This window comes from Castor canadensis, chromosome 15 (genome assembly GCF_047511655.1).
Source record: "Castor canadensis chromosome 15, mCasCan1.hap1v2, whole genome shotgun sequence".
NCBI classification, from domain to species: domain Eukaryota; kingdom Metazoa; phylum Chordata; class Mammalia; order Rodentia; family Castoridae; genus Castor; species Castor canadensis.
Window position 1 is genome coordinate 79121997 of NC_133400.1, and position 26648 is coordinate 79148644.

The window sequence follows — 26648 nt, forward strand, 5'->3', positions numbered from 1 at the left end:
CCTGTTATTAGTGGTATTTTTAATGACGGCTATTCTAACAGGGGTGAGCTGGAATCTTAATGTGGTTTTGATTTGCATTTCCTTTATGACTAGAGATGGTGAGCATTTTTTCATGTGTTTTTTGGCCATTTGAATTTCTTCTTTTGAGAAAGTTCTGTTTAGTTCACTTGCCCATTTCTTTATTGGTTCATTAATTTTAGGAGAGTTTACAATAGCCTCAAAAAAATCAAATACACTTAACAAAGGATGTGAATGATCTCTACAAGAAGAACTACAAACCCCTGAAGAAAGAGATTGAGGAAGACTACAGAAGGTGGAGAGATCTCCCATGCTCATGGATTGGTAGAAGCAACATAGGAAAAATGGCTATACTATCAAGCAATCTACATGTTTAATGCAATTCCCATCAAAATCCCAGTGACATTCATCACAGAAATTGAAAAATCTACAATAAAATTCATTTGGAAACACAAGAGACCGCAAATAGACAAGGCAATACTTAGCAAAAAGACCAATGCTGGAAGTATCACAATACCCAACTTCAAACTATATTACAAAGCAATAGCAATAAAAACAGCATGGTACTGGCACAAAAACAGACATGAAGACCAGTGGAACAGAATAGAGGACCCGGATATGAATCCACACAACTATGCCCACCTTATTTTTGACAAAGGTGCTAAAAATATACAATGGAGAAAAGACAGCCTCTTCATCAAATGTTGTTGGGAAAAGTCTGAAACTAGATCCATGTCTATCACCCTGTACTAGTATCAACTCAAAATGGATCAAGGACCTTAATATTCGACCCGAAACTCTAAAGTTGGTACAGGAAAGAGCAGGAAACACTCTGGAAGTGATAGGTATAGGCAAGGAATTCTTCAATAGAACCCAGCAGCTCAGCAACTAGAAGAAAGTATAGACAAATGGGACTTCATAAAACTAAGAAGCCTCTGCACAACAAAAGAGATGGTCTTTAAACTGAAGAGACCACACACAGAGTGGGAGAAAATATTTGCAAGCTACACATCAGACAAAGGACTGATAACCAGAATATACATGGAGCTCAAAAAACTAAATTCTCCCCAAAATTAGTTTCCTTCTTTTACCCTACCTCTCTTTTATGTGACTTCCCCTTAGTGTGACCATGTTTTCATAACATTGCTGCATTTGTGTTAGGTCTATATTCCACATATGAGAAGAACATGTGGCTTTTGGCCTTCTGAGCCTGGCTAACTTCACTTAAGATGATGGAAGAACAGATTGTTTGGTGCATCAATTTTCCGCATTTCTTACAGTACTCTTCTCTTTCCGTATATTGAAGATTCTCACCCATATGTATTGGTGAGCTATGTATACATATCTGTATCCAGATAGATGTAGATATATCCCAGTGTGTATCTATTATCTATCTATCCATTGATCTATCCATCTATCTATATCTATCTATCCATCCATCTATACACTATGTAAATAAACATATACATAGTGTATGTAAGTGCATATAAAATAGACTCCTGACATTTGACATTCGACTTCATGAATCCTCAAATCTGTGCCTGTGAAAATTGTATTCATTTCTAACTTTTCCTTGAACCATCTGCTTTTTTTTAAATTAGAAGTCACTTATTTGCACTACATAAAACCTTAAGTCAAAAATTAGAGATATCATCAGCTTTTAGGAAGATTTTCAATTACTTAGACTTTTTATATGTCAAAAATTCCCACTTTTTAAAAAAGTCATTTTATGAAAGTAAGGGCATTTGTGGTAATAAATAAAGAATTAGAAAAACCACATGAGAGCCAAATGCTAGGCAGACTTTGTGAGTGATGTCTGCTTATGTACTAGTTTGGGAGCTGCTTTTGCATATCGACCCAAGCCTCCTGGCCTCTGCAGTATCTCAAATTCTACATGGCATAAATCTTTGGGTTTTGCTGGTCAAACCTGCAAATATGAAGTCATTAAATGCATGGCATTTTGGAATAAGTTATATGGCTGATAATATTTAACACTTCATGTTTTCACCAAGTTCTTTATCTCTCAAGGAAAAGCAAGATAATTCATATCTTACCAAACCCTAGTCTTAAATTACAAAGTGTATGATAAAGTTCCCTACTGTCAAATTTTAACACTCAGCTTTGAATTCCCATTGCAAATTTATACTTGGTTTACCAATTAAAATGGGCTTTTGTGAGTCCCCTGCTGATAGCCACTGGCTTGATAAAAAGTAACTTCATTTGCAGCTAGGGTATTTAGGGAACCCAGTGCAAAGCTGACTCTTTTCCTGTTGCCTTAAGCCCACTGTGCTGAAATATTAAACTTTAGTAAATTAGGTAAAATTGCAGCTTCAAGGCTGATACGATAATGCCCTTCTCTTTTTGTCTGCAAACCATCTTTAGCTTGAGTTTTCTGTACAATCCTTCTGCAATGAGAGAAATAAAATTCAGAATATCTTCTAAATCCAGACAACTCTTCCATTCTCAAAATAATTGTGCCATACACATTTACTTAGCAGAGGGCTTAAAGTCTCAAATATGTAGAATTGTATTGCTATATTATTTTAGCTCTATCAGATTCTAGCAGTACATTATTATGTCATATCCAGATAAGCAACTGAGCCTAAAAAGGTCAGTCTTACATAAAAGTAGCAGTGTTTTCTTTCTTGATTAGTACTTATTTTAACAAAGTGGTGAGCAGTAGAAGGAAATCATTTTTAGTTACATTTATTTCTATCTTCTTGCTCCATTTTCTCTTGAAGAATAGCATTAGTTTTAGAGTGTTTTTTATTCATTGACCAAATATTTATTGATCAACTGCTGTGTGCAAAGTTCTGGTTTATTTTCAACCAAATATTTTTAGAGTACCTGCAGAATTAGCAGAAAGGGACTAGGCAATCTTGTATTTATCTTCTTGACATATGTTGTTATTTTTTTCTTCTGACAAAATCACTGGCAACAGCTTTATTTAGCTTCATTGCCTATTTGTTCCTCAACAGGCTTTCACACTTCTCTTTCAGGTTAAGAACTTACACCTTTAGGATACTTAGCAGGGAAGCAGCAAGCTAATTAAAATATAAATATTTTTGTTATTTGGGGAAGTAACTCATAATGTTAAATCATGAAAGCTTTTATAAAGTTTAAACTTTTTTCAAAATACTTTTATCAAGGTACTCCCAAAATGGAGTCCAAGGGTTGCTTTTGGAAAAGTCTCAAATCTAGTCAAAAATAGAATGACTAGTCTAATGAGTGCTCAACAACCATCATGAGGTTTTAGTTTTGTCAGTGTTCCTTACAAGTCCAGAGTTAGAAATAGATCTTAAGAAATTTGCTCAGTAGGGACCTTGGGCAGTCCATGGGCCATGTGTGGCCAAGATAGTTTAGGGCTGACTGAAAAAGTTGAGACCTATTTCTAAATAAAGTAACTGGAGAGCAGACTGTATCACATTGTAATTGGCTCACTCTCATGTGATAAATGAGATACTAATCAACACGATTCAAACAGGAGCCTGAAAAGTGCTTCCTGTCTTTTCTTGTAAAGACTGGAATCCTATCATGAGAGATCTATCCTTATAACCTGATCATTTCCCAAAGACCCAACTTCCAAAAACAATCACATTCCAGATTAGGGCTTCAACATAAGCATTTGGGAGGAACGAAAGCATTCAGTGCGTGGGAAATAAAACAAAAACTTCACACAAGTTAAATTCAGCGGTCTATTTGAGCAAAGGAGGATTCATGAATCAGGCAGCATTCAGAATCACAAGAGGTTGAGCGAGTTCTGCCAAGCAGTGTTAGCTGCAAGCTTTTATAGGTGGTGGTGCTAGGGAGGGACACCTGTTCAGAAGAGGAATCACCTGACTAGCTATAGTTAAGTGGCTGCCTTATTTGGGCATAGTATTATGAGTTGGCTGCTTATGACTGGCTGAAACCTGGTTGCCTGAGTTTGTCTGAAATTCAGGGGTTGGTTGTATACCTAAATTAGGTTCCAGGTTGGTTTAGGTAGGAATTCAAAATATAGACATAGCCTCAGGCTAATTGGTATTTTCCCATCAGTAGGCAATTTTTTTTTTTTTTTTTTTGGCTGGGAAGTGTCAGCTAATAAGTATTTTAGGTTTTGAGAGCTACAGAATCTCTGTCACCACTACTCAGTTCTGCCCTTGTAGTCCACCTGCAGCAATAAATCACACAAAGTAATGAACATGGAGGTGCCCCAATAAAACTATTCACAAAAACAGACAGGGGGTGGATATGATCGACCGACTCGGGGTGGTTTGTCACCAGCAAAGATTTCATGGTCCTTGGTATTCATTAGCCATCTCCGGAAATCTGGTTTACACAAGGCGAGGTTACTCTTCATGCAGTGCGGTGATCCATCCAACAGCCACCAAGTCCCCAGCAGCCTTTATGCGTGGGAGGATCTAGCCAAGCGTCTCAACAGTTTTCAAAGTTTTTTAAATGGGTCCTTCCTTTCCTCCTCTCGGTCCTTTTAAGCCCTCACTCTCAGAGGCTGCGACCCAGATAGAGAGCGTGTGGCGTGATCGGGTGGGCAGCTTGCGCTCCCGAGAAGCCACGCGGACACTCGGGGAGAAGGTGAGGGCGCGGAAAAGTTGGAGCCCAATCAGCACGGAGTTGAGCTCGCGCGCCCCAACCTTCAGGTGACCCCGCGCGGCGGCGGCGGCGGCGGCGGCGGCGGCGGCAGAGGCAGCGGCGGCTGCAGCGAGCGACCAGAGCCCGCAGCAGCTCGAAGCGCCTCCGGGAGGACAGGCGGCGAGCTCGGCGAATCGTCGCTGCCAGCCAAGCGCCGAGCTTCGGCGGCCCGGGCTGGGTGGAAGAAGCGAGAAGAGCGAGCGAGCAGGTCAGGGGACTCGGCTTCTTCCTCTCCCCGCCAAGACTGTGCAGGCTGGGCTCCGGGCGCCCCGCGGAGTGCGGGCCCACGCCGCGCGCTGTCATCGCCCCTCGCCGCCGCCTTTGGACACTGGGGGTGTGCGTGGCTGCGGCCGCGGTGGCGGCGGCTGCGGCGGCGGCGGGAGCGGCGAATCGGAGCCGCCCGGGCTGCGCTCCGTCGCCCCGGCAGCCGCGGCGGCGCCGGCGTCCGTGGCTCAGAATGCGGCCGGGGGGCGCGCTGCTCGCCCTGTTCGTCAGCCTACTGCTGTTGCTGCTGATGCGCCTGCTGTGGTGCCCGGCCGATGCGCCCGCCAGCTCCAGGTAACCCCCGGCCCCAGCCCGCCCACCTCCAGGTCCCGCGCACCCTGCCCGTGCGCCCCGCCGTGCGCTCCCGGAGCCTCGGAGCGCAGATCGGCTCGGCTGGCGGGCGCAGGGAACCAGAGGATGGGCAGTGGCTGCTTGAGGGTGGGGTGGGACTGGGAGGTCGCACAAAGGCGACCCTTGGACCAGTGGACACCGTACGATGGAGAAGGACCCGTCAGGGTGTAAGCGCTCCAGTGTTCATCACTGAGGGTGAGGGAGCTGCGGAGCGGGACCTGCCGTCGAGTTCCCCGTCAAGCTCCCGGGGCTCTCCATTCTGATCCTTGCTGTCCCTTCCTTCCCGCCCTAAGGCTTTTCCAACTCCGGGGGGTGGGGACTGGTCCCGGGAGTCGTGGTGCGCAAGGATGCCCCGGCCAGGTTGCCAGCCAACCGCTCCCAGCGAGGCGGTTGTCACAACTTAGTTTTCTCCCTGATCATGTAGGCTTTTGGTGGAGGAAAGCAGGGAGGACACCCGTGGCATTGGCACCTCCGCGGCGCTGAGGACGCTCAGGAGCCCGGCGACCCCGGTACCGCGCACCACGAACAGGTACTGCGTGGATGGGGGACCAGGCTGTACTTGCAGGACTTGAGTTGTCTGGTGTGGAGGGGGGGAGGGGGAGGTTAGAGAAACTCTCTCAACCTTTTAAAGCCCGGCCCTCCCTGTCAGTTCTTCACCCAAGGGAGATATTAAAACAGCAGCACTTAAAAGATGGGTGCCCAGTCCACTAATAATGGTGTCTGAAAACCCAGAAGCCGCTCAGCTCAGCCTGTCTTTATTGAGGAATTTGGTTGGTTTGCCTTTTGTTTTCTATGCTTTAAAGTGCACCAGTGTTAAGATTCAGGTTGGGAGGAATGGAATTTTTCCGTGTGCTCTCAGTGTGCTTGTCCTTAGTGAATGAAGACTTACACTTTTTCTTTATCGAATGGATATTAATCCATATACAATAGTTTTTTGATTCTATGTTTTTTTCTAATATAAAATAACATAACTTAGTGCAGAAAGTAAACAAGAGCAACGTATACAAGAAAAATACTCGCTCATAGTCCCAGCATCCACAGACAATATTCATGTTTGTTTTGGTCTCTTTCCTTCTAGCAATATTTCTTTTTTGTCCCCTATCTTTAAAAACGTTTTTGAGATTGTATTTTGTAGGGTTTTTTTTCCCCCTAAACACTTCTTTTCCCTTCTAAACAATCATAGACCTAAAAAAATCGTAACTTTCCCCCAAACGTTGCTTTTGGTTATTGAATTATTCGTCATTTGAATGTTCTATAATCTGACTGTTTTAATTTTTAGATATTTAGGTGGATTCCCTTTTTTGTTTTGTTTTCTTTGCCTTAAAATGTCTATTAAATCCATCCTTGTATGTACATCTTTATCTTCATTTTCAAATTAATTCTCCAGGATGGACTGTTAGGGGTTGGATTATTAAGTCAAAGAGTATGTGCATTTAAGATTCTAAATCACATTTCTGATTGCTTTCTAGAAGGGTCGAATGGATTGATGTTTTCAGCAATAGAATGCACTGCATCCTCCCTCTGCCTTGCTGTTGTTATTGCAATCTTATATACTATCTCTTGTTCCCTTTTTCCCCTTATGAGTCCCCTGTCTTCTGTGAATCTTCCTTTCTATTCTGAGCTCTGGATCCACCCCAATTTTCTAATTGCATGACTGCAGTCTTCTTCCTACATGGCTCTGACATGGCCCTAAGAAAGGTCTGGAAGTATCTGGATGAAACATTGGAGTGAGGTGTAACATTTCTTGTCACAATCCCCCCACTGGAATTTTATACTTTATTACAGGCCCTAAGAAATTCTGGAACAACAAAAGCTTCTGAGAAAAACACTGGTGTATAGTTTTATTTTATGTAGTTTGTACATACAGGTGGTCTAGCTTCCCCTATGAACTGTGGCTCATTCCATCTTTCCCCAAGTCACGGGACTATCATAGGTACTGGGGGTGCCCCTTTGGGAAAGTTTGAAAGCCTGTACTCATTAAATGATCTGGTCCAGCTCTTTTTTTGAGGCAGTACTTTGATGAATTTTTCAGTTTCTTTTGGCATACTTCTTTTCTTGGCATACTTCTTGAACTATAATATCAGTAATTCATATTTTTTGAATGTGGTCCATTTTACTAAGATTTTTTCATTTATACCATACTGCTGTTTGTAAAAAACCTCTCTGTCCTTTGGTCTATCCTATATCCCTTTTATCATTGATTATTTTGATTACTTATGTAGCAGGGGAGCAAATTTTAGGTCACCGTTCCACTTGGCTGTGCAGAGAAAGGGCAGTTTCTTCATTTTTCTGTAGCTAGTCTGAACTTCCTCATTAATGGTGTGATAATAATAAGGGTAGCCAACACCTAATGAACTGTTCTTATGGGGAAGACTTATACTTATTAACTCATTTAATCCTTAAAAATGTTAAGAGGAACCATTATCCTCATTTTATAGATGAGGAAACTAAAGCACAGGGAAATTAAGTAAATTGATCAAAGTCACAGAGTTAACAAATTGTCCAGGCAGAAGTTAAACCCAGGCCACTTGGATCTAGAATCCCACCCTCTTGACTCCCCACTGTGCATCCTTTTATAGGTGCTTGGCGAGTTGGGGGGAGGTGTGCCTAGATGTGGTATTGCAAGCAGCACTTTCTGCTAATATTTTTTCTCTCTGGGAGCACATGTGGTCTCTCATTTCGCTTCCACCCTCTCTTTTCACTTTACGGTGACGTTTAGATGTATGGGGAAAAGGGGCGTAGATGCTGTAGTGGTAGAGGTAAGAGTTGGAGTGCAAGGCCATGCTATACTTTGACTCCTTTAATCTACAAAGTGATGTCCCTTTTCTCTTTGGTGGCCAGGCACCCTGTCAGTAGGGAGTTATGAAAGACGTGCAGGTTGTGGTTTGTTCTTGTTCCTCAAATGTTGCATGTGCTGGCCTTTCCTTGCAGGAACTCTGAATGCCCACCACACTGCCTCTCTGGGATCCCTTGAAGATTTTTTTTTGATCCTGTCCTAGAGTGGCACTGCAACATCTGCTGAAGTGTGGTCTCACTCAGCAATAGCTAGCTAGCTCCACAGCCAGACTCTCAGTGACTTCTGCATGCCATCTAAACATACAAGAAAATGGATGACTCAGGAAATTAACACCAAGGCCTCTCTCCACCTGCCCCACCCTACTTGTAAGATAATTTTAAGACAGGGTGCCTAAAAGGTGGTCTATCTATTTCCAGAAATTAATTAGAGAAGGAGGCAGCCCTCCTCTCCCCTCTTCTTTTCCTTGGCATTACTTGTAATTTCCCCCACCTTTCTTTCTCCAAGCCAAAACTCTCCTTTGCCTTTTTCTCTCCTAATCTCGCCCTTATTCATGCTGGAAATGTCATGCTTTCCTCTGCTTCACACTTTCCTTGCCCTGACTCTCATCTTTAGGCCTGACTAGAACCTAAACTTTAATATAAATTGTGGGGAGCAAAAGAAAGGGACTGGGAAAACTCAGGGACGGGTCTCCAGGTGAGGCGGTTCATAGGATAAAGAGGACAAAGGAGGAATCGGAAAATCTTCTCCTGGAGCTGCAGTAAATTCTAGTTTGTTTGTCTACAGTAAAATGATACCTTATACTTTCTCTTTGCATCCCTTCAGAACAGTCTTGCTTTCTCCATTATCCCTGAAAGGATGGTCCAAATTGCCCATGGAAAGGTCATGAACTAAGAAAGACAAAAGAGAAGATATATTAGTAGTTTTCAAAATAGGACCCCTCTTTCAAAAAAGCTTTGTCAAAGTCTGCCATTGGCTTTCTTGTGAAACAATGAGCTTTTGAATTTATTTCTTAATTCTGATGTATTCCTGTATCCTATTTTTTGTGTTCCTTTTTAATTTTAAAATGTAATTCTTTTTTCCCAAAGTAATGATAATGTCTTGAAGTGCATGCTTGATTTTTTTATGTAACTTCTCTCTTACATTGTAAGAAAAATATCTAATGCTATGATTTTTCCTTTGGATGCAGCTTTGGACTCATTTATTTTTATTCTTTTTTATGATTTGGTGATAGTAAGGATTAAACCCACTTGTATGCTAGGTAAGTGCTCTACCACTGAGCTATATTCCCAGTTCTGGACTCATTTCTTATGTTTGAATGTGTAAGGGTTCAGATTTTGGAAATATATTCTAAGTTGTTATAATTATATTTAATTTAAAAAATTTTGTCTTAGTTATTTGGGATATTAGTTTTAAATTTTCAAGTAGTTGGAATTTTTCTCAATTATTAATTTAATATTTTCTCAAGTAATACTAATTTCTTTTTTTATTATAAACAAAATCCAATATAAACACTGCCACAATGTCATAAATAACTCCCAAATAGTCACTTATTAGAAATGAAGAGTTAGGTTATTGTGGGGCTAATGAAATTGTCAGCACAAAACTGTGTGACTATCTAAGTTGGAGTTCCAGGGTTCCTCCATGGGAACTATCACATCCTGGCTATGATTTGACACCTTTTTAATGGTAGTCATTCATTTTGCTTTCACATCAGTGGTGATGATCTAGGATCTTGTGACTAGCAGGGATTTTCATTCTCTGAATGTCCTGGTTAGTTGGTACCTGTTTTAGCCCATCTGAGATGGTTAGACAATGAGTTTTCCATGGATGTGGGGACCACTGCTCTTCCACCTCTGTTTTCCTAGGGCGATTTGCTCGCTTGTTCCCTTACTGACCTTTTTCTTCCTTCCTGTGATCCTTCTTTCCTGCATAAGTACTTTCATTTGTTCCAGCTTGAGAATGGGGCTAGGCAGATACAAGTGTCAATTATACTATGTCCAAGTTCACATCATGGTAGGGAGTGCCATTGTAGGGGCCTCATTACATGTATTTAGATGAACCCAAAGAAAAGGAAAACTGCCTGTCTTTCAACACCCAAGATGGCCACTATTCATATTTTGTTACCTTTTCAATATGTTCATATGCATATATGTAGTAATTTTCTTAGGTAGTAACTTTTTTTTAAACAACATCTCAACTTTTCTCCCTGTCGTTAGTATTCCTCTGCAAGGTAGTGGACCATGTAAATACATCCTAATTTAATTATTCTTACCTTTTGTATTCCAGGGTTATTCATTGTCTTTGATTTTGATTTATACTCTAACATGAATAACTTTAGATTCTTGCATACATTCTTGGTTATTTGGATAAATTACTAGAAGTGGATGTACTGCATCATGGAATATATGAAATTATAAAATGTTATAAGGACTGTTCCAACGATTTCTCACAATGCTTGTTCTAATTTTAGCAGTTTGTGAGAGTGACTGTTGACCCAAAACAAACTCTTTCCAGTACTATACATTAGATTTTTTCATTATTTCCTAATTTAATCCTCAAGATAAAAAATTGATGTCTTAATTTGTATTTGTTTACCATTGTGCTTAATTTTTAAGATATTTGTTGGCTATTTGAATTTTTTTCTTTTCTAAATTGGCTTTTTATATCTTTATTTATCTTTCCATTAAGATATTCTGTTTTGTATTGATTTATGAGAGGCTTATATATATCAAAAGTATAAAGTTGTGGACTTGACCATAAAAAAATTTCCTACTAGGTTTTCTATATGTTACTTTGTCAGCAGTCTGCCTACTGTGGACACTATTGCCCAGTAGAAATAACTATGCAATCCACAGGATTTTTTCCTATGGCTACTTCATTGCTAATGAGATTTTGTAATTGTATGTCTTTCTTGGTTATGTTGTGTTCATCTCTTGTGTTTTTGTCATGCAGGAAAAGAAGTATAAAACTTATACGCCATGTATTTAAATTATTTTATAGTTTTTAAACATTTAATTGTGTTTGTGATTACTTAGCCTGTAGACTAAAGTCTGCAATCCTTTTGTTGTCATATTCCTTATATTTACTGTTCTTTAACCAGTCTGTTTTCTAGTGCAATAAGTATACATCTCTCATTTTTGAATATGTTTTAAATAATCATTTTGGAACTTATTTTGGCATGAGACAAAAAGGGTGGAATTTTTATTAAGTTACTATTATTAAACATTTTCTCCTCTGAAGATGACATCTCACTTGAGAATTACTCTTAATTTAAATCAAGTTATTGCTTAAACATCCAGAAATACTATTTAGAGTCTCTTTCCAATGCTTGAACTCTGCCATTCTAAGTGATCCCTTTCCCATCTCTCCAGTTCTTTAATTTTATTCTTCTCTTGGTCAGCTGGCTTAAGTCTTCCAATATTTTTCGCTGTGGAATGTGGATTACAGTCTTTCTGAACTAGATGTTTTTCGTACGTGAGTACTGAGTTATTGGATTATAATATCACTTTCTTTGTTTTTTTCCTTCTTAAAACCTTTGTAGACATTGTTCCCTATTTTCTGGTGTTGAGGATTCTGAAAGAGAAAAACAGATGATCTTACTTTATTTCTTCTAAAGTAACTGTTTTGATTGTTTTTTATTGGATCCTAACAGTATTTTTTCTTTGTAGTTAACATTTAAAAAATTCATGATGATATGTCTAAAGAGTGGTCTCTCTTGGCTAATTTTGTCTGTAAGCCTCTTTAGTCACTGGGCTTGGTTAGTTTTAAATTCATTAAAAATTTTGTCATCGTATGTTTGATTATTTTGTGTTCCTCATTTTCTGATTATACTGTGAAGTGCATTTTCCTGTTCTGTCTTCTGTAACCATCATTCTCCCTTTTCCCCATTATCCAATCTCTTCCCTATGTAAAAAACTTTTTTAGATTTCTGGTATTTTTTTTTCTGTCCTTTTTCCCTACCTTCTGGATGACTTTTCCAATGTGTCCTTTGTATTACTGAATTAGTTTTTTCATTGTGTCAATACTCTGTTTTGCCCTGTCTAAAACAGTAAATAAATTTAGTTTTTACTGTACTTTTTCTTTTCTTTTCTTCTTTTTTTTTTTTTCTGGTGTACTGGGGATTGAACTCAAGGCTTCATGCAAGTATTCTACACTTGAGCCACACCACAAGTCCTTTTACTTTTAGTTTGTTTTGCAGATAGGATCTTGTGCTTTTGTACTGGCTGGGCTTGAACCATGGTCCTCCTACCTCTGCCTCTCCAGTAGTTGGGATTACAAGTGTATGTCAGCAGACCTAACTGCGTTTTTATTCTTTATGATTTTTTTCTTTCAGGATAGACTTTATCATATCCATTTCTAGCTCAGAGAGCATCTGAACCACTTGAGACTCCTTTTCTTATTTTCTTATCTCATATGAAGCACATGCTTTCCAAAGATGTCTTCAGTTTCTTATAGTAAATATTTTTCAAAATTATGATTTTTCTCTGCATTTTAAGAGCAATAGTCTCCTCCTGCAGTATAGAATCTTTTGTAAGCTTTATGAAAATTTATTTGTTTTTAATTTGGATATCCCTAAACGAGGAGCCTCTCCCTTGGCATTGTGCTTTTGGGGCCTTCAAACTCCTTACTGTCCACTCCAAGGGCTGAAGGAGCCCCTCTCCGAGTATCCACCAGATGAACAGCTGAGTCATAGAGCCCTTCAAATTTCTGAGTTTTTAAATTTTGAGTTAAAAAACATGATAAAATACACATAACACAAAGTTGACTAATTTGAGGTATTAAATATCAGACCCAAGAGAGGCATCTTGCTGTCATGTCTTGGTCTCATGACTGTCATGTGCATGTATTCCTGGGTGATTCTGGACTTCTGCTGCTGCCAGAAATGGTGCATGACAAATGTCACTTAACACCCACAGAGGTCAACTCACTGGACTTCCCAGGTAATTGCCAGCAAACTCACATCCCAGGGTGCAAAGACTGATTAATGTCCTTTTCCATTTCTATCTATTTCTTTATTGTTTCAATATAATATAATATAGTGAATGATATAATACAAGACATGATGACATGACATTATAATATAATGTAATATATAATAATATATAATATAATATAAAATGTAATCAAGGTACAATCTCAAGATGATGTAGAAAGAGAGCAGTGAATGAGCCTTTGGCCCAGTAGCTCCCAAATACCCTTCCTGTCACAGGAAACAGGTTCTTTCCTGTGTGGGAGAAACTACCTGATTTTCTGGTCTAGGCAGCTAAAGGAAGGCAGACTGTGGGAGGAAAAACACAGACTCTCTAGTTTTTTTCTCCCTGGACCTGCTCTGTTTCCAAGGTGAAAATTTACATCCACTGCTGGTGATTCCTCCATGAGCTCCTATCTGCATTCTTGTGAATAGTATCTCTTCCTTGAAGTAGACAAGTTTCTAAAGCAGCTGATCTGTTGCCACCCAAATGTGTGCTTGTCATTTTGTGTAGACTTGTGTACATTGATAAGAATGTAAATAGTCTGGAAGAGGGAAAATCAGGCACTGTCTCTGCTCCACTGTCGAATCCTGAAGGTTGTAATAATGTTTTATTTGACGTTTTTTGCTGTATATGTTCAAACTGGGTTCGTAACTGCAGGCTTCAGAAAATTCAAGATGAGATGAACTAGAACTTGGCAAAAAGACCATATAACTAAACATCCCTCTGGAGTCACCACAGTCAGATGAAGGCTATTGGATTTTACTTTAAGAGCAGTAAAAGCTTTTTCACTTTTGTGTCTTTGCTTCTTTGCTTTTAAAAGTAATGATACTAATGTGCTCTGATTTTTAAAATTTAGAATGCTTTAAAGTTGCCTTGAGCCTGGTTTCTGAAATACTTTGAAATGAGGCTTGAAATCTTGCATTCTGCCTCATTTTTTTTTCATCCTAATTCTGTCTTAATTGCATCCCTTCTCTTTTAAAGCTTAGAGGAATTTCTCAGTTTCTCTCCTAGTCGTTGGCTTTTCTCCTTGCTTGTCCTGTGTAGGGACATAGATTTCACTGTGGCTTCCCTGATTGACAGGTTTTTTTGGCACCTTTATTCCTGTCCCCTGTACCACCTCTGTGCCTGCCCTGCTATAGGAAAAGTGCTGAGCCTGTGTGTTGGGGCAGGTGACACAGACAGTGTCCTCAGAGCATGGACTGCATCACTCCTCAGCTTCTGTGGGCTTATTGACAGGTGACACAGGAGGGTTGGAGGGGGGCAAAGGACACAAAGAATTTTCTACATTGTGAGGTGGGTGGATGAGTAGGGCAGGAGTTCGTGAGGAAATGGTCTTAAATGGCTTTCCTCTCCTTTTGGAGGTTGTTGGAAGTGGAATTTTATTTTCATCACACTCAGGGAATTCCACTGCAGTTGTCCCCTGGTATCCATGGAGAACAGTCCACCTGAACCCCTGAGAATACCAAAATCCATAGATGTGCAAATCCTGTATATAAAAAGGTATGTTGAATTCTCATATAACCGATGCCCATCTTCCTGTACACCTTAGATTATCTCTCCTTTACTAATTATATCTAATATAATGTCAGCGTGAGATAAATAGTTGTTGTACTGTATTCCTTAGGAAATAATGTCAAGAAAAACCTGCACATGTTTAATACAGGTGCAGTTCTCCCCAGGTATTTTCTGTCTGCAGTTTGTTGAGTCCATGGATGTGAAACCCACACATGTAGAGAACCAACTGTATTTACTTGACTGCACTTCTCTGAACAAAGAAGCTGGGGTGTTTCTTTTTAGAACTTGTGAGGCAACATTCAGCAGACAATACCATTCACACGCATGTGTCAGAGTGAATGTTATCACGTCCAAGTATCAATACAGGAGGTCTTAGTGTTCTCTGACTGTGTGTATTAGGTCACTGTTCCCCAATAGACATTTTCTTAAGCCAACAGGCATTAGGATGGACTTGAAAGAAGAAAACCCCTGGCTGCCTGTGGGAGGGATGTAGGTCTTTGGTGGAGGTTGGTTAGAGAGAAATCATGAGATGGGAGATTCAGGCATAGAAGAGTAAAGAATGTAAGGAAAGGAATAGCTGCCTTTCTACCAGGTGACTCTAAAGTCACTCGTTTTTAGCTGCTCTGTGGTTAGACGTGCAAGAGTTCTCCAACCTCATTTGGGGCAGCCCTCTGAGGAGTCCCTGAGGCTTTGGGGATAAACAGTTGGCTTTGCGGAGAAAAGTGCTCTTATTTCTGCTACCTTGTTTTGTAGCTTTTGTTGTTATTAAGATAGGGTGTTATTCAGTCTTCTTCTGCTGTGACAAAAATACCTGCTTGAAAAACAACTTAATGAAGGAAAGATTTATTTTAGCTCATGACTTTAGAGGTTTCAGTTCATAGTCCAATTGACTCCATTACTTTGGGCCTGAGGTGAGGCTAGGTATGATGGAGAGGGTGTGATGGAGCACAGCTGCTCAACTGATGGCATCTGGGAAGCACAGAATCAAAGAGGAAAGGTCCAAGGACAAGAAATAACCTTCAAAGGCATGCCCTAGTGATCAATGTCCTCCAATTAGGCTCCACCTCCTTAACTAGTCTATTCAGCTATGAGTTCACAAGTGGATGGATCCACTGTATAAGTTAGAGCCCTCGTGATCCAACAGCCTCTCAGGAGCCCATTGGCTGGGCCACCAAGCCCTAAACACATGGATCTTTGGATGACATTTTTAGATTGGAACTATAACAGATGGGTATTGCCTTAGTTTTTATTAGTACACACATAGGAAGTTAGTTTGTTCAGGACAGTTAAGTCTATCTTTTCTATACTTTCAGATTTTTAAAAAAATTTTATTTTGTTTTACAAAGTACTGAGAATGATTTGTATACACACTAGCTCATCAGTCAGCAATTATTGGGAACATTCATACCATGACTATAATTATTTCTAAAGATAATTTTATAGGGCACAACCTGTTCTTCTGCTGTGATTGTAAAATAATTTCCATTATCCTATCCTGTTAGTTATTTATTGTTGGTTATTTTAAAGTACACTGAAATTCTTTAACATATAATTTTTAAGCTGTAGTATTCTAAAGAAGTTGAGGAAGAAAGGGATCATTGATTCTGCAAATGATTAAAGTCTTTCACTGTTGCTGGAACCTTAGTTGAGATACAACTGGTGCCCTCCCCTGATGTCTTTAGAGGATATATCCATATTTCATATATTCCTTTTGGAGATTACATCCTACTTTTTCCTTTCTTTATGGAATATAATAAATAACCTCCCAAACCTGATGTTTAAACTGTATCTTTTAATGTTATAGGATGTATTTTTAAAAATAATCTTTTTATGTTATGTCAGGAAGGCCCTTACAGCCTATCCTACATGTTTATATTTGTCAACATAGCTGTACTAACTGTACATTAAGTTCAAGGGCATATTTTTGCATTTTTGACATGAGAATTCATTCAACACTCCTGTTCACTTTGGAGATACCAAAATACTGATATTATCTATGCCTGGGAATGCTATTCATGCAATAGACTGCATTGCTGTGACGTCTTTGCCTTGTCTGTCTCTTTCATCACTATATCCCACTGTGTAATCTAAAACTCCACACATTGGGATTTGAGTCCTGCTGCAATGGTACTAGGTTGTTGGAGGTACACTTCATCATTTTGCAAGCCAGATAGAGATGTAGTAAGATTTACATGATAAAATATTAATGATAATAAAACCTGAGCTTATAGTTTGTGTGGGGGTATTTAAAATAAAATTTTATAATTAGAAGAAGATGAAAAATTAGGAAGTTGAAAACTCCTATCTATAATATTTTTTAAAGGAAGAATATATTGATATTAACAAAGATTTGAATAAGCAGACATGAAGTCTCCTGATACTTGTACTTAAGAGAATTCTTTTTTTTAATAAAAAAATTTAGAGATGAGTGATCATAAATATCTTTAATCAGTGTTATCATCCCTTGCTCTGTGGGGTTTTTGAGCACTCTTCGAAAAGCTATGAATCAATGGAAACTTTTTATAGAAATGTAACTTTAGATAAATAATGGATAAAAAATTTATCTTCAAAGGAAAAATTCAGTGTTCCTCAGGTTTATGGTGGGCTACTGCTGGAAGAGTCTTTTAAAGAAAACTGCCACATTCTAAGCTAGGAGATGGCCACATAGAAAACAGTTTTTATTTTATAGTGTATTGCTAGTACATGCTAATGTTAGGCTGCTTTCTTAGAAAAAGCCATAAAAACCTGAAAAGGTTTGACTTTACAAAATTTTAAACATCATGTAAGTTTTTTTTCCATTTTTCTTAAGTGTTTTCAATGAAGATAAGATATTATATCACATTTAAAAAATATTTCATATTAACTTTACTATGAAAATAATAAAAATCAGAAATTGAGCTGCTATCTGGAGAACATAGAAATTTCAGGTAAGTTTTTTTCCTAGTAAATATGATTTTATTGAGTGTGACAGTCTTTCAAATGAAATTAATTAAATTAATTAGCACATTTAGAAGTGAGATTTCCAGATGGTAGAATGAGGACAGTCTTTTCAATAAGTAATTCTGGCACAATTGGCTCTCTACGTGCAGAAAGGTAAGTGTCTTAGTCTGTTTCCTGCTTTTATTACAGAATACCAGAGATTTGGTGATTGTGAAGAACAGACATGTGGCTCATGATTCTGAGAGTCTCATGATTCTCATGAGGCTGGAAATTCCAAGGGCGCGTGGCAGCACTCTTGCTGTTGTGTTGCCCCATGTTGGAAGGGTTAACCTGCTTTCATGACCAACCTAGGCCTTTGATAATGACCTCAGTCCATTCAGTGGTACTCCGCCCTCATTACTGAATTTGGGAGGCACATTCCAGCCATAACAAGAAGTTTAGACCCTTATCTCACACCGTATGCAAAAACATTGCCTCAAAACAGATCATAGACTAAAGTTCTAAACCATGAAATTTCTAGAAGAAAATACAGGTGAAACATTCTGTAATCTTGGATCACGTAGAGTTCTTACACACAACACCTTGAACAAAAAGGGAAAAATGAATAATGTTTATTCTTACAAAATTAAACATCTTTCTGCTTCAACATACATCAATACATATAAAAGTGCAAGCCATAGACTGGGATAAAATATTTGTAAATTGTACATCCGATCAAAGACTTGCATCCAGAGTATATGAAGAACTCTCATAGCTTTGTAACAGGAAAAAAAAAACAACCCAGTTAAAAAATGTACAGAACAGCCAGGCAGGTGACACACATCTGCAATCTCAGCACTCTGGAGGTAGATACAGGAAAATCACAAGTTCAAGGCAATCTTGGACTACATAGCAAGACCCTATCTCAAAAAGCCAAGGCCCTGAGTTTGGTTCCCAGCATCACACATAAGGAATAGGTCAGAGGATTTGAGACATTTCACCAAAGAAGATATACATATATATACATAAACACATATGTGTATATATATATATATATATAGTTAATATGCTCATGAGAAAATGCTTAACATCATTAGTCATTACAGAAATGCAAATCAAACCACAAAGAGATACCAATTCACATCTTTTATAGCAATTTCCACTGTAACATGGAAAAGCTCCTTCCCAAGGTTAGGTTCTAATGCTGAAGGTCATCACAGTAGTCCTTTGGTATGTTCACTGAAAGGTTTATTACTCATATAGACAGGGAGTTTCTGGGGAGTAGGGAGAGGGAGGACGAATGTCCAGGAGAAGAGCTTGACGGGGAGATAGAATAGCCAGCATCTAACAGTTTTGTATCTTCCTATGGATCCATGGGTAGTCTTAAGACTTTGAGGCCAAGTTTTATATTTGACTAAATATACGTGTCCGTTTCCCTACAGGATTTGTGTAGTAATTTCTTATTTCTATGAAATCTGTGGGCATTACCATCTGAATGCTATAATCTCCCATTCAAATGGCCATAATGGGGGTGGAGCCAAAGCCAGCATCTGCCTGAAGAATGTTGCCAGTGGGACCAATCTTTGTTTCTTTATTGGGAGATTCATGGTTCTAGGAAGGTTTGAATTGAAAATGCCTACACATGTTCGTCGGCTTTGCAGGAAAGCTGCCATGACACCTTGGTGTCCTTTGAGTTCTAATGAGCTGTTTGAGCCTCATATTGCCACACAGTGACACCCCTGCCTCACATTTGGTTCCTGCTGGGTGCCCTGTGTTAACACACTGAAGGGTGGGAGTAAAGTGAGCCTCATTAAAAGTTTGCAGACAGTAACAGAGACCAGTGGGACATGAAACTTAGAGGCTACTGGCTTTTAACCAGACATCAGAAGAGTGCAATTAATTTGGAAAAGTTCAGCAGTTTCTTAAAGAGTTAAACATGAACTTCTCATATGATTATGATTCAGGAGTTCTACTGTTAGGTATCTACCCCAAATAAATGAAATATATAAGTCCACATGTTGCTGGGCATTGTAGCTCATACCAGTCATCTTGCTCTACTTAGGAGGCATAAGTAGATGGATCATGGTTAAGGCCAGCCTGGGCAAAAACCCTGAGACTCCACCTGAAAGATAATGAAAGCAAACCCACACACACACACACACACACACACACACAATCTACCCACATGAATGACTTATTTGTGAACACTTGTAGGAGCATTATTCATAATAGTCAAACAATGGAAGCAATACACATGTTCATCAATTTGGTGGATGCATAGGCAAAATGTGGTATATCCATACATGAAATATTACTTGGCAGTAAAAAGGAATGCTGCAACTGATAAACCTCAAAAACTTGCTAAGAAAAAGAAGCCAGAGACAAAAAAATTATGAGAGATGGCGATTAAAAGCTGCTCAGTTCTTGCTTGAGCCTGAAGGATGGAACTGGGGTTGACTGCAGATGGGTGTAAGGGACCTGTTTGGGATGTCCAAAATGTTCTAAATTGAGTTGCATTGATGCTTGCACAGCTCTATAAATTTGCTAAATATCATTAATTATGCAATTGCCCTTCCATGGGTGGGGAACTTTGTAATAAAATACATCTATTTGTGTCCAGGCTTTGATACATGTGGGTGTGTGAGCACCATGCTAGTGTGTGTGTCTATGTAGGTGGGTGTTAAGTATTGGTAGCTGACACATGGAAGTAAAGTTGTGTTGTTGGGGTATGCAGAGGATTTAAGTATTTTGGAAGAGCTCCAAATTAAAAAAAAAACTTCTTCTTGGTAATTACATAGTTATCAACAATAACTGTGGGGTCAGACACAGTAGATGCAAAGTTTTCACTTAGTGTGCTAATTTTTCTACATTTCTTGTAGGTTTCCTAGGCAGCTCATTTCAGGTTTGAATTGCTATTTATTTAAGGTAGCAATTAGTCATCAGTTGTGAGTACCTGTGATACCCAGGGCCTTGTACCAATCTCAACAGAATCAAGAAGGTTTAGCAATTATTGAGCTATTAATCTGTGCTGGGTTTTAGTAGCATTGTATCTATGACTTCATTTAATTCTACTAGTAGTGACAAGTATGATAGTCACATGTCACAGAAGGAGAAACCAAGACACAGATGGGGTAGTAACGTTGCAGGCCTCACAGCTGAACAGAGTACTGACTTGAGGGGCTGTGCTCCTTACACTCTTAGGCCCCAGGTGGAGAAACAGCAGTAGGCTACAGTGTGTCCATGGAAAATGCAGGGTAAACTTTCCAGGCCTTAGGGAGACTGGGGAGAGGAAGGGAGGTGAGTGATCACAAATGACTGAGTTTATGGGAACAGAGGACCTTGGGGAGAGGCAAGGGTGATGGAACTCAGCCTGGGAGCTATCGATCATCCTGAAGGCAGCAGACCAGCCTGGGGATCTTTAAATCCCTTCCAACTGTGCAGACTTCATGAATCAGATGTGCTTCAGCAACAAGGAATACACAACCAACCACAGGGAGAGGGCTGTAAATGGGCTATCTGATACCCCTGGAATGCAATCCAGGTTGGCCTTAAAAAGAGCCCTTATGGAGTTGTCCTCAGCATGGGAGGCCTTGCTAACCTGTGACTTAGAGCTACCCAAGGCCATGGTTTTGTATTCTGGTACTCACCTCCAAAATGTGACCCTCTCTTGTTACAAACAAAACCTTAAACCTGCTGCTTAAGGTGCACTGAGACCTTATTTACTTTCCATTTTTTACTTGTCCATTTTGGAGTTGTCAACTCAGACAACTTCCCTCTTCCCAGCTTTATCTAATTCCTATGTGTGCATATGTGTGTGAGTGTGCATGTGTGTGTGTAAGCATATGTCTCCGTCCCCTCTCCCTGCAGTTTCAGCACAGACTCAACCCTTTATTCCCACCGAGTGCCAGCTTTGTCTGTGGAATTGTCTTGTCCTTTCAGAAAGATATAAGGAACAAGCTTATCCATGCTACTCACTGTGACTTTCATTAAAAGCCAGTCCCCTAAGAAAAGAATGATTTGCAACCAAATCATTCTATCCCAATTCAGTCAAAAAGGTGATTTTCTTGTCTTTTGAAAATATTCTTCCCAGTCCAACTGACTCTAGTACACAGTCAAAGGTTATTAATGACTTCATTCATCCATTTAGCTGGTATGTATGCTTTAGGAGACCCACGCTCTTATCTTGGAGCATGGGTGCCAGGAAAGTGGCTTATGCAGGTGGAACCTAATTTGATTTGGAGGGAAAACATCCTTTTATACTTTGGGAGGCAGTTGCCACATTCACTCAGCATTGTTTGTGGCAAAGCATATCAATAGTCTAATCTCTAGAGATCTTCTGAGGCTCTGTCTTGGTCAGCCAGAGTGATAGGATCTGTGACCTTGTTGTGAAGGAGTGTCCCTCCTGATCTCAAAGACTCTGTCATCCAGAGAGCAAGAGGCAGCACATGTAATGACCACTCAGTGCAAATACTGTCCCTGGAACATGTCAAGGCATAGAGGAGATACCCAAGGGAGGGAAGGCAGGGGAACTGGACAGGTCATGGTGCTATGTAAGTCTCAGAATTGTAAGTTGAAATTCCATAAACAGAGAGGGAAGCAAATGTTTTCAACAGGTGAAAAGGCTGGGAGATATAAGAGCAAGATGCATCTGTGAAGCTGAAAACCATTCAGGATGTCTGGATGTTAGTTGGGGAGTAATGGACTAGCGATTAAGAAGTATCTATTTCAGATAGGTTGGGGTCTCTTGGACACAGTTCCATGGGCAGAAGTTAGACTGAAAAGGGAAGGAACTGAAGGTGGAGAACCACTCTGGAGACCATAGTGGCCAGAAATTAGGATGGGCCTGAGCTAACACCCATGGGCTGGGAATGGAGGGGAATTTAAGGAGACACCTTAAGACTTGGTGACTGAATGGAATTGGGGTGACAAGAGAAGCCTGATCAAGGTCAAGGGCACGTGCAGTTTCAGACCATGTTAGTTTATATGGCTGCTGTAACAAAGTACCACAGACAGGATAACTTAAACAACAGGAATTTATTGTCTGACTTCTAGAGGCTGGAAATCTAAGGTCAAGGTCTTGGTTTCTTCTAAGAGTTGTGAAGCGTCTTTTCTAGGCTTCTTTCCTTGGCTTGTGAATAACCATCTTCTTGCTGTCATCTTCTTCTTTCTATGCCTGTGCCCAAATTTCAGCTTCTTATGAGGACACCAGTCATATTAAACTAGATCACCCTAACAACCTCATTTTAACTTAATTACCTCCTTAAGACTCTGGGACATACAGTCACAGTATGAGGTACTGGGAGTTAGGACATCAACATATGCATTTTGGGGGGACACCAAATGCATATTACTTTATGCATAAAACATTATCGTCTAGTTCGCTAAAGTTGTTCATTGTTGAGGTAACATGTAATGGGCCTTGGCTGAACTTCTGATGACCAGAGTTGATGTGTTATTTGTGCAGTGGGAGGGCAACATTTATGCGAAGACCTTCTTGGAAAGAATTCCATGACCCAAGTCAAGGCTGCAGAGCTCTAACATGGTTTTGAAAATTGAGATTTTCTCAAGGTGAGTACCGAGACTTTGGTTTCCATGGCTATGTTTGGGGGGAGATGGGCCTATGGGTTTAAGTCTAAGATTTCTGGAGTGGTCAGAGTGCAGTGCTGTGAGCTCTGGATGGGGTGCATGCCCTGCATGTGAGTGTGGGTGTGTTGAGTGTGCACGGGGATGTGTGAGCATGTGTGGTGGATTATTTGGAGGTAGAAGAAATGAGCTCTTAAATCTGGGAGAAGTCTAGATTCTCATCTTTCTTCAGCCTGTCTTAGTCTATTCAAGCCATCTCTGGAGACAGAGAGGGAGAAAGGGGGGAGATGGAGAGAGAAAAGGGGTTTCTCTTCTTGTCAGGGCACTAATCCCTATGCTCAGGGCCCCACCTTCATGACCTCACCTGAACCTAATTACTTCCCAAATTCCCCATATCAAATACCATCACATTAGGAGGGAGAAGACCACAGGGCTTTTGCACATGAATTTTGAGGGACACTTTCAGTCCATAACAGCACCTATAGGACCTTTATTTCCTGTCTTTGTCCATGTGAATAGCTATAACAAATACCTCAGACTGGCTAATTTATAAACAATAGAAATTTATTTCTCACAGTTCTGGAGGCTGGGAAGTCCAATAGCAAGGCGCCGGCAGGTTCAGTGTCTGGCAAGGGTCTGTTCCTCACAGGTGGTGCCTTACTGTGTCCTCCCATGGCACTGCAAACTCTCTCTGATCTCTTTTTTTAAGGGCACGGATCCCACGCATGAGGGTTCTGCCTTTATGGTCTAAATGCTTCCTAAAGGCTCCACCTGTTCTATTGTGACAGTGACTAGATTCCAATGTATGAGTTTTTAGGAGTGTACATGCATTCATGCCATAGCACCATCCTAACTATATAATCTTAGGAAATTGACCTACCCTTTCATTGGCGTCCTCTCTCCATATCTGAAGGTGGTAGGTAGGGATGAATGAGATAATGACAGGCTGTCAGAGCCTGGCATAGAGCAGAGGTTCCATCAGTGAGAGCTCCCTTTTGTAGAAACACTGAAAGCAAATGCTGTCTCATTATATTCTACTTCTGTCTGTGGTGCCCAGTTTATTAATGGTGTGTGCTCTTATAAGAATTGTACTTTAAGCGAGGCACCAGTGCTTCATGACTGTAATCCTAGATATGAGGGAGGCTTAGATCAGGTGGATTGTGGTTCCAAGCCAACCCAGGGAAAAAGTTTCCAAGATCCTGTCTCAGAAAGTAGCTAGGCATGGTGGTACGCACTTGTCATCCCAGCTGTGATAGAAGCCTAAAATAAGAAGATTGCAGTCTAGGCCAGTCTGGACAAAAAGCAAGATCCTATGTCCAAAATAACCAGTGCAGAAAGGGCTGGAGGCATGGCTTAAGCCACAGAGCACCTTCTTAGCAAGTGTGAAGCCCAGAGTGCAAATCCCAGTACCACTACAAAATATTGCACTTTATATTTAAAGATACCTGAAACCCTTGCACTTAAATTACGTAGCTTCAGATATAAGCTACTGTGTCCTATTTTCACATTGATTTTAATTTTTTTGTTAGATAGTCCATCAAATAGTTAAAAAGTCAGAATACTATTAAATCATTCTTTTTTTCTAGAAAAAAATTATATATGTGTGGCTTGGACTAGTGTTAATGACTGGAAGGAATAGATTTAATTCTTTTATTCTCCATCCTACCATCAAAAGACAGACAGACAGACACATATACACACAGATTTCTTCCCACTCTTCTAATATTGCTATTGCAATTTCCAATTAATTCTATATTCAATTACATTACTGTGAGTTTGTAAATATTGTTCACAGCTGAATCATGTACTGGTCTATGATTACATCTCTTCCTTTCCATTCTCTTGGATCTTTTTCCTGGTTTTTTGTTTTTGTTTTTTTTTTTCTTTTGGTTTGGTGAACAGCTGTCATAGATTTTATGCCAAATTCTCCAAAGGAGCAATAAAACCCCATTCAGTACGACCCAACATCAGATAATCTCTCAGTTCAATTTCTTTTTCTAGGAAACACTCCCCTTAGAGCCAGCATGCTGCTCTACCTCCATGAGGACTGGTCGCTCTCCCTGCTGTTTCAGTGTGATGCTTACACTCATTATTTTCAGGTCATTCTGCAGTTTCTCAGTCTTTCCTTAAACTAGGACCCCTGTTTCCCAAATCTCAGACTTTTTTTGTGTGTCCCTCATTGTGGTGAATACATCCTCTGAGAGCTTCCTCAGAAAGGTCACATGAAAGAACAACTCTTTAAACCTTTGTGTGTCTGGAAACTTCTTTATTCCACCTTCCCACTTCATGAAAGTTAAGTCTGGAATTTATAGTTGGTATACACTTTCCTCAGACATTTAAAGGCATTTCTCTGGCTTCTCGTGCTGCTGTTGAGAAACCTGGTGCCATTCGGATTGCTCATTTATTCACCCTGCAAAGCTCTGGGAAACCAGTTCCTCACCTACCGCCACATGCCAAGCTCCCTTCAAGTTATAGGCACCTGGAGCAAAATAGATAAAGTTTCTTGCTTCACACAGCTTTTTTCTGCCTTCTGGTGTGTTTGCGATCATCAATTTTTTTATCTATTTATTTTCTGTTCAGAAGACACACCAATTCCTTGCCTGGAGGGGGTCTGAGTCTGACTGCAAGGATTCTAGGGGTCCAGTGAGACCCCTCCAGTGGGAGGAGGGGTTGAGGTGATTTTCACTGAATCACCTGCCACCCTACTCCGTCATTGGTGAATCTAGTATGTAAGTTTCTGGTTCTGTTTCTCCAGAGAATATACATTTGGAGATATACAAGAGATGGCTGGAGAGGAGTTGGGGGACTCTCCTATGTTAACTAACCCTGTGGTAGATGACACCACCCCTCCAGCCTTCTGAGATCCTTCATACTTCCAATTTCTGTACCTTTTGAAGTTGTGTGTGTAGTTCTGATTTTTTTTTTTTTTGAGGTGCTGGAGATTGAATCCAGGGCCTCATGCATGCTAGTCAAGTGCTCTACCACTGAGCCATCCACTTCCCCCAGCTGTGTGATTCTAGTCATCATCTTTGTTGTGGGGATCCTCTGTGAGCATAGTAGGTTTGATCTTTTTTTTGCTTTATTGAGCCAGTTACTAATCATTCATCTACCTTCTATCTTCCAAAAATTGTTTACACCTCTCACTTGCTACCTTGCTCTTTCTTATTTAAAAATCTTTGTTACTTTTAAAAAATCATTTTAGTGGGAATTTATGAGGAAATGAAGATAAACATATTCCTTTATTCTATCATGTTCCTACTCAGAAATTGTGACATATTATTCCAAAAATTTAACCTAAATGAACATACAGTTTTCATGTTAATATATTTGTTTTAACTTCAAAAGGGAGGGTGGGGCCATTTCAAGTTTTTAGAATATAGTATTAATATTTCACATATTAATTGACAAATTTACTGGGAAGCAGACACCTAAAACTGTCTCAAAACAGCAGCCTTCACTGTAGTTTTCCTGATGGAGAGAAGATGAGATACATATTTTCAACATCTCCCCCATGGACCCCTCAAAATTCAGAGAACCATGTGTTAGAAATTATGCTCAATAATTTTTTTTGTTGCTTTATACATTTTTATATTAATTTG

At 39.9% G+C, this 26648-nt stretch overlaps 1 protein-coding gene across 1 annotated transcript in view; it reads left to right on the plus strand.

The window, feature by feature from the left end:
• Nucleotides 1–5084: 5084 nt before the first annotated feature.
• St8sia6 (ST8 alpha-N-acetyl-neuraminide alpha-2,8-sialyltransferase 6) overlaps nt 5085–26648 on the plus strand; it is a 117376-nt gene continuing 95812 nt past the window's right edge. The window contains exons 1-2 of the mRNA XM_020151212.2: nt 5085–5205; nt 5687–5791. Coding sequence (XP_020006801.2) covers nt 5105–5205; nt 5687–5791 — 206 coding nt within the window. The 5' untranslated portion in view covers nt 5085–5104. The remainder of the gene's footprint in view (nt 5206–5686; nt 5792–26648) is intronic.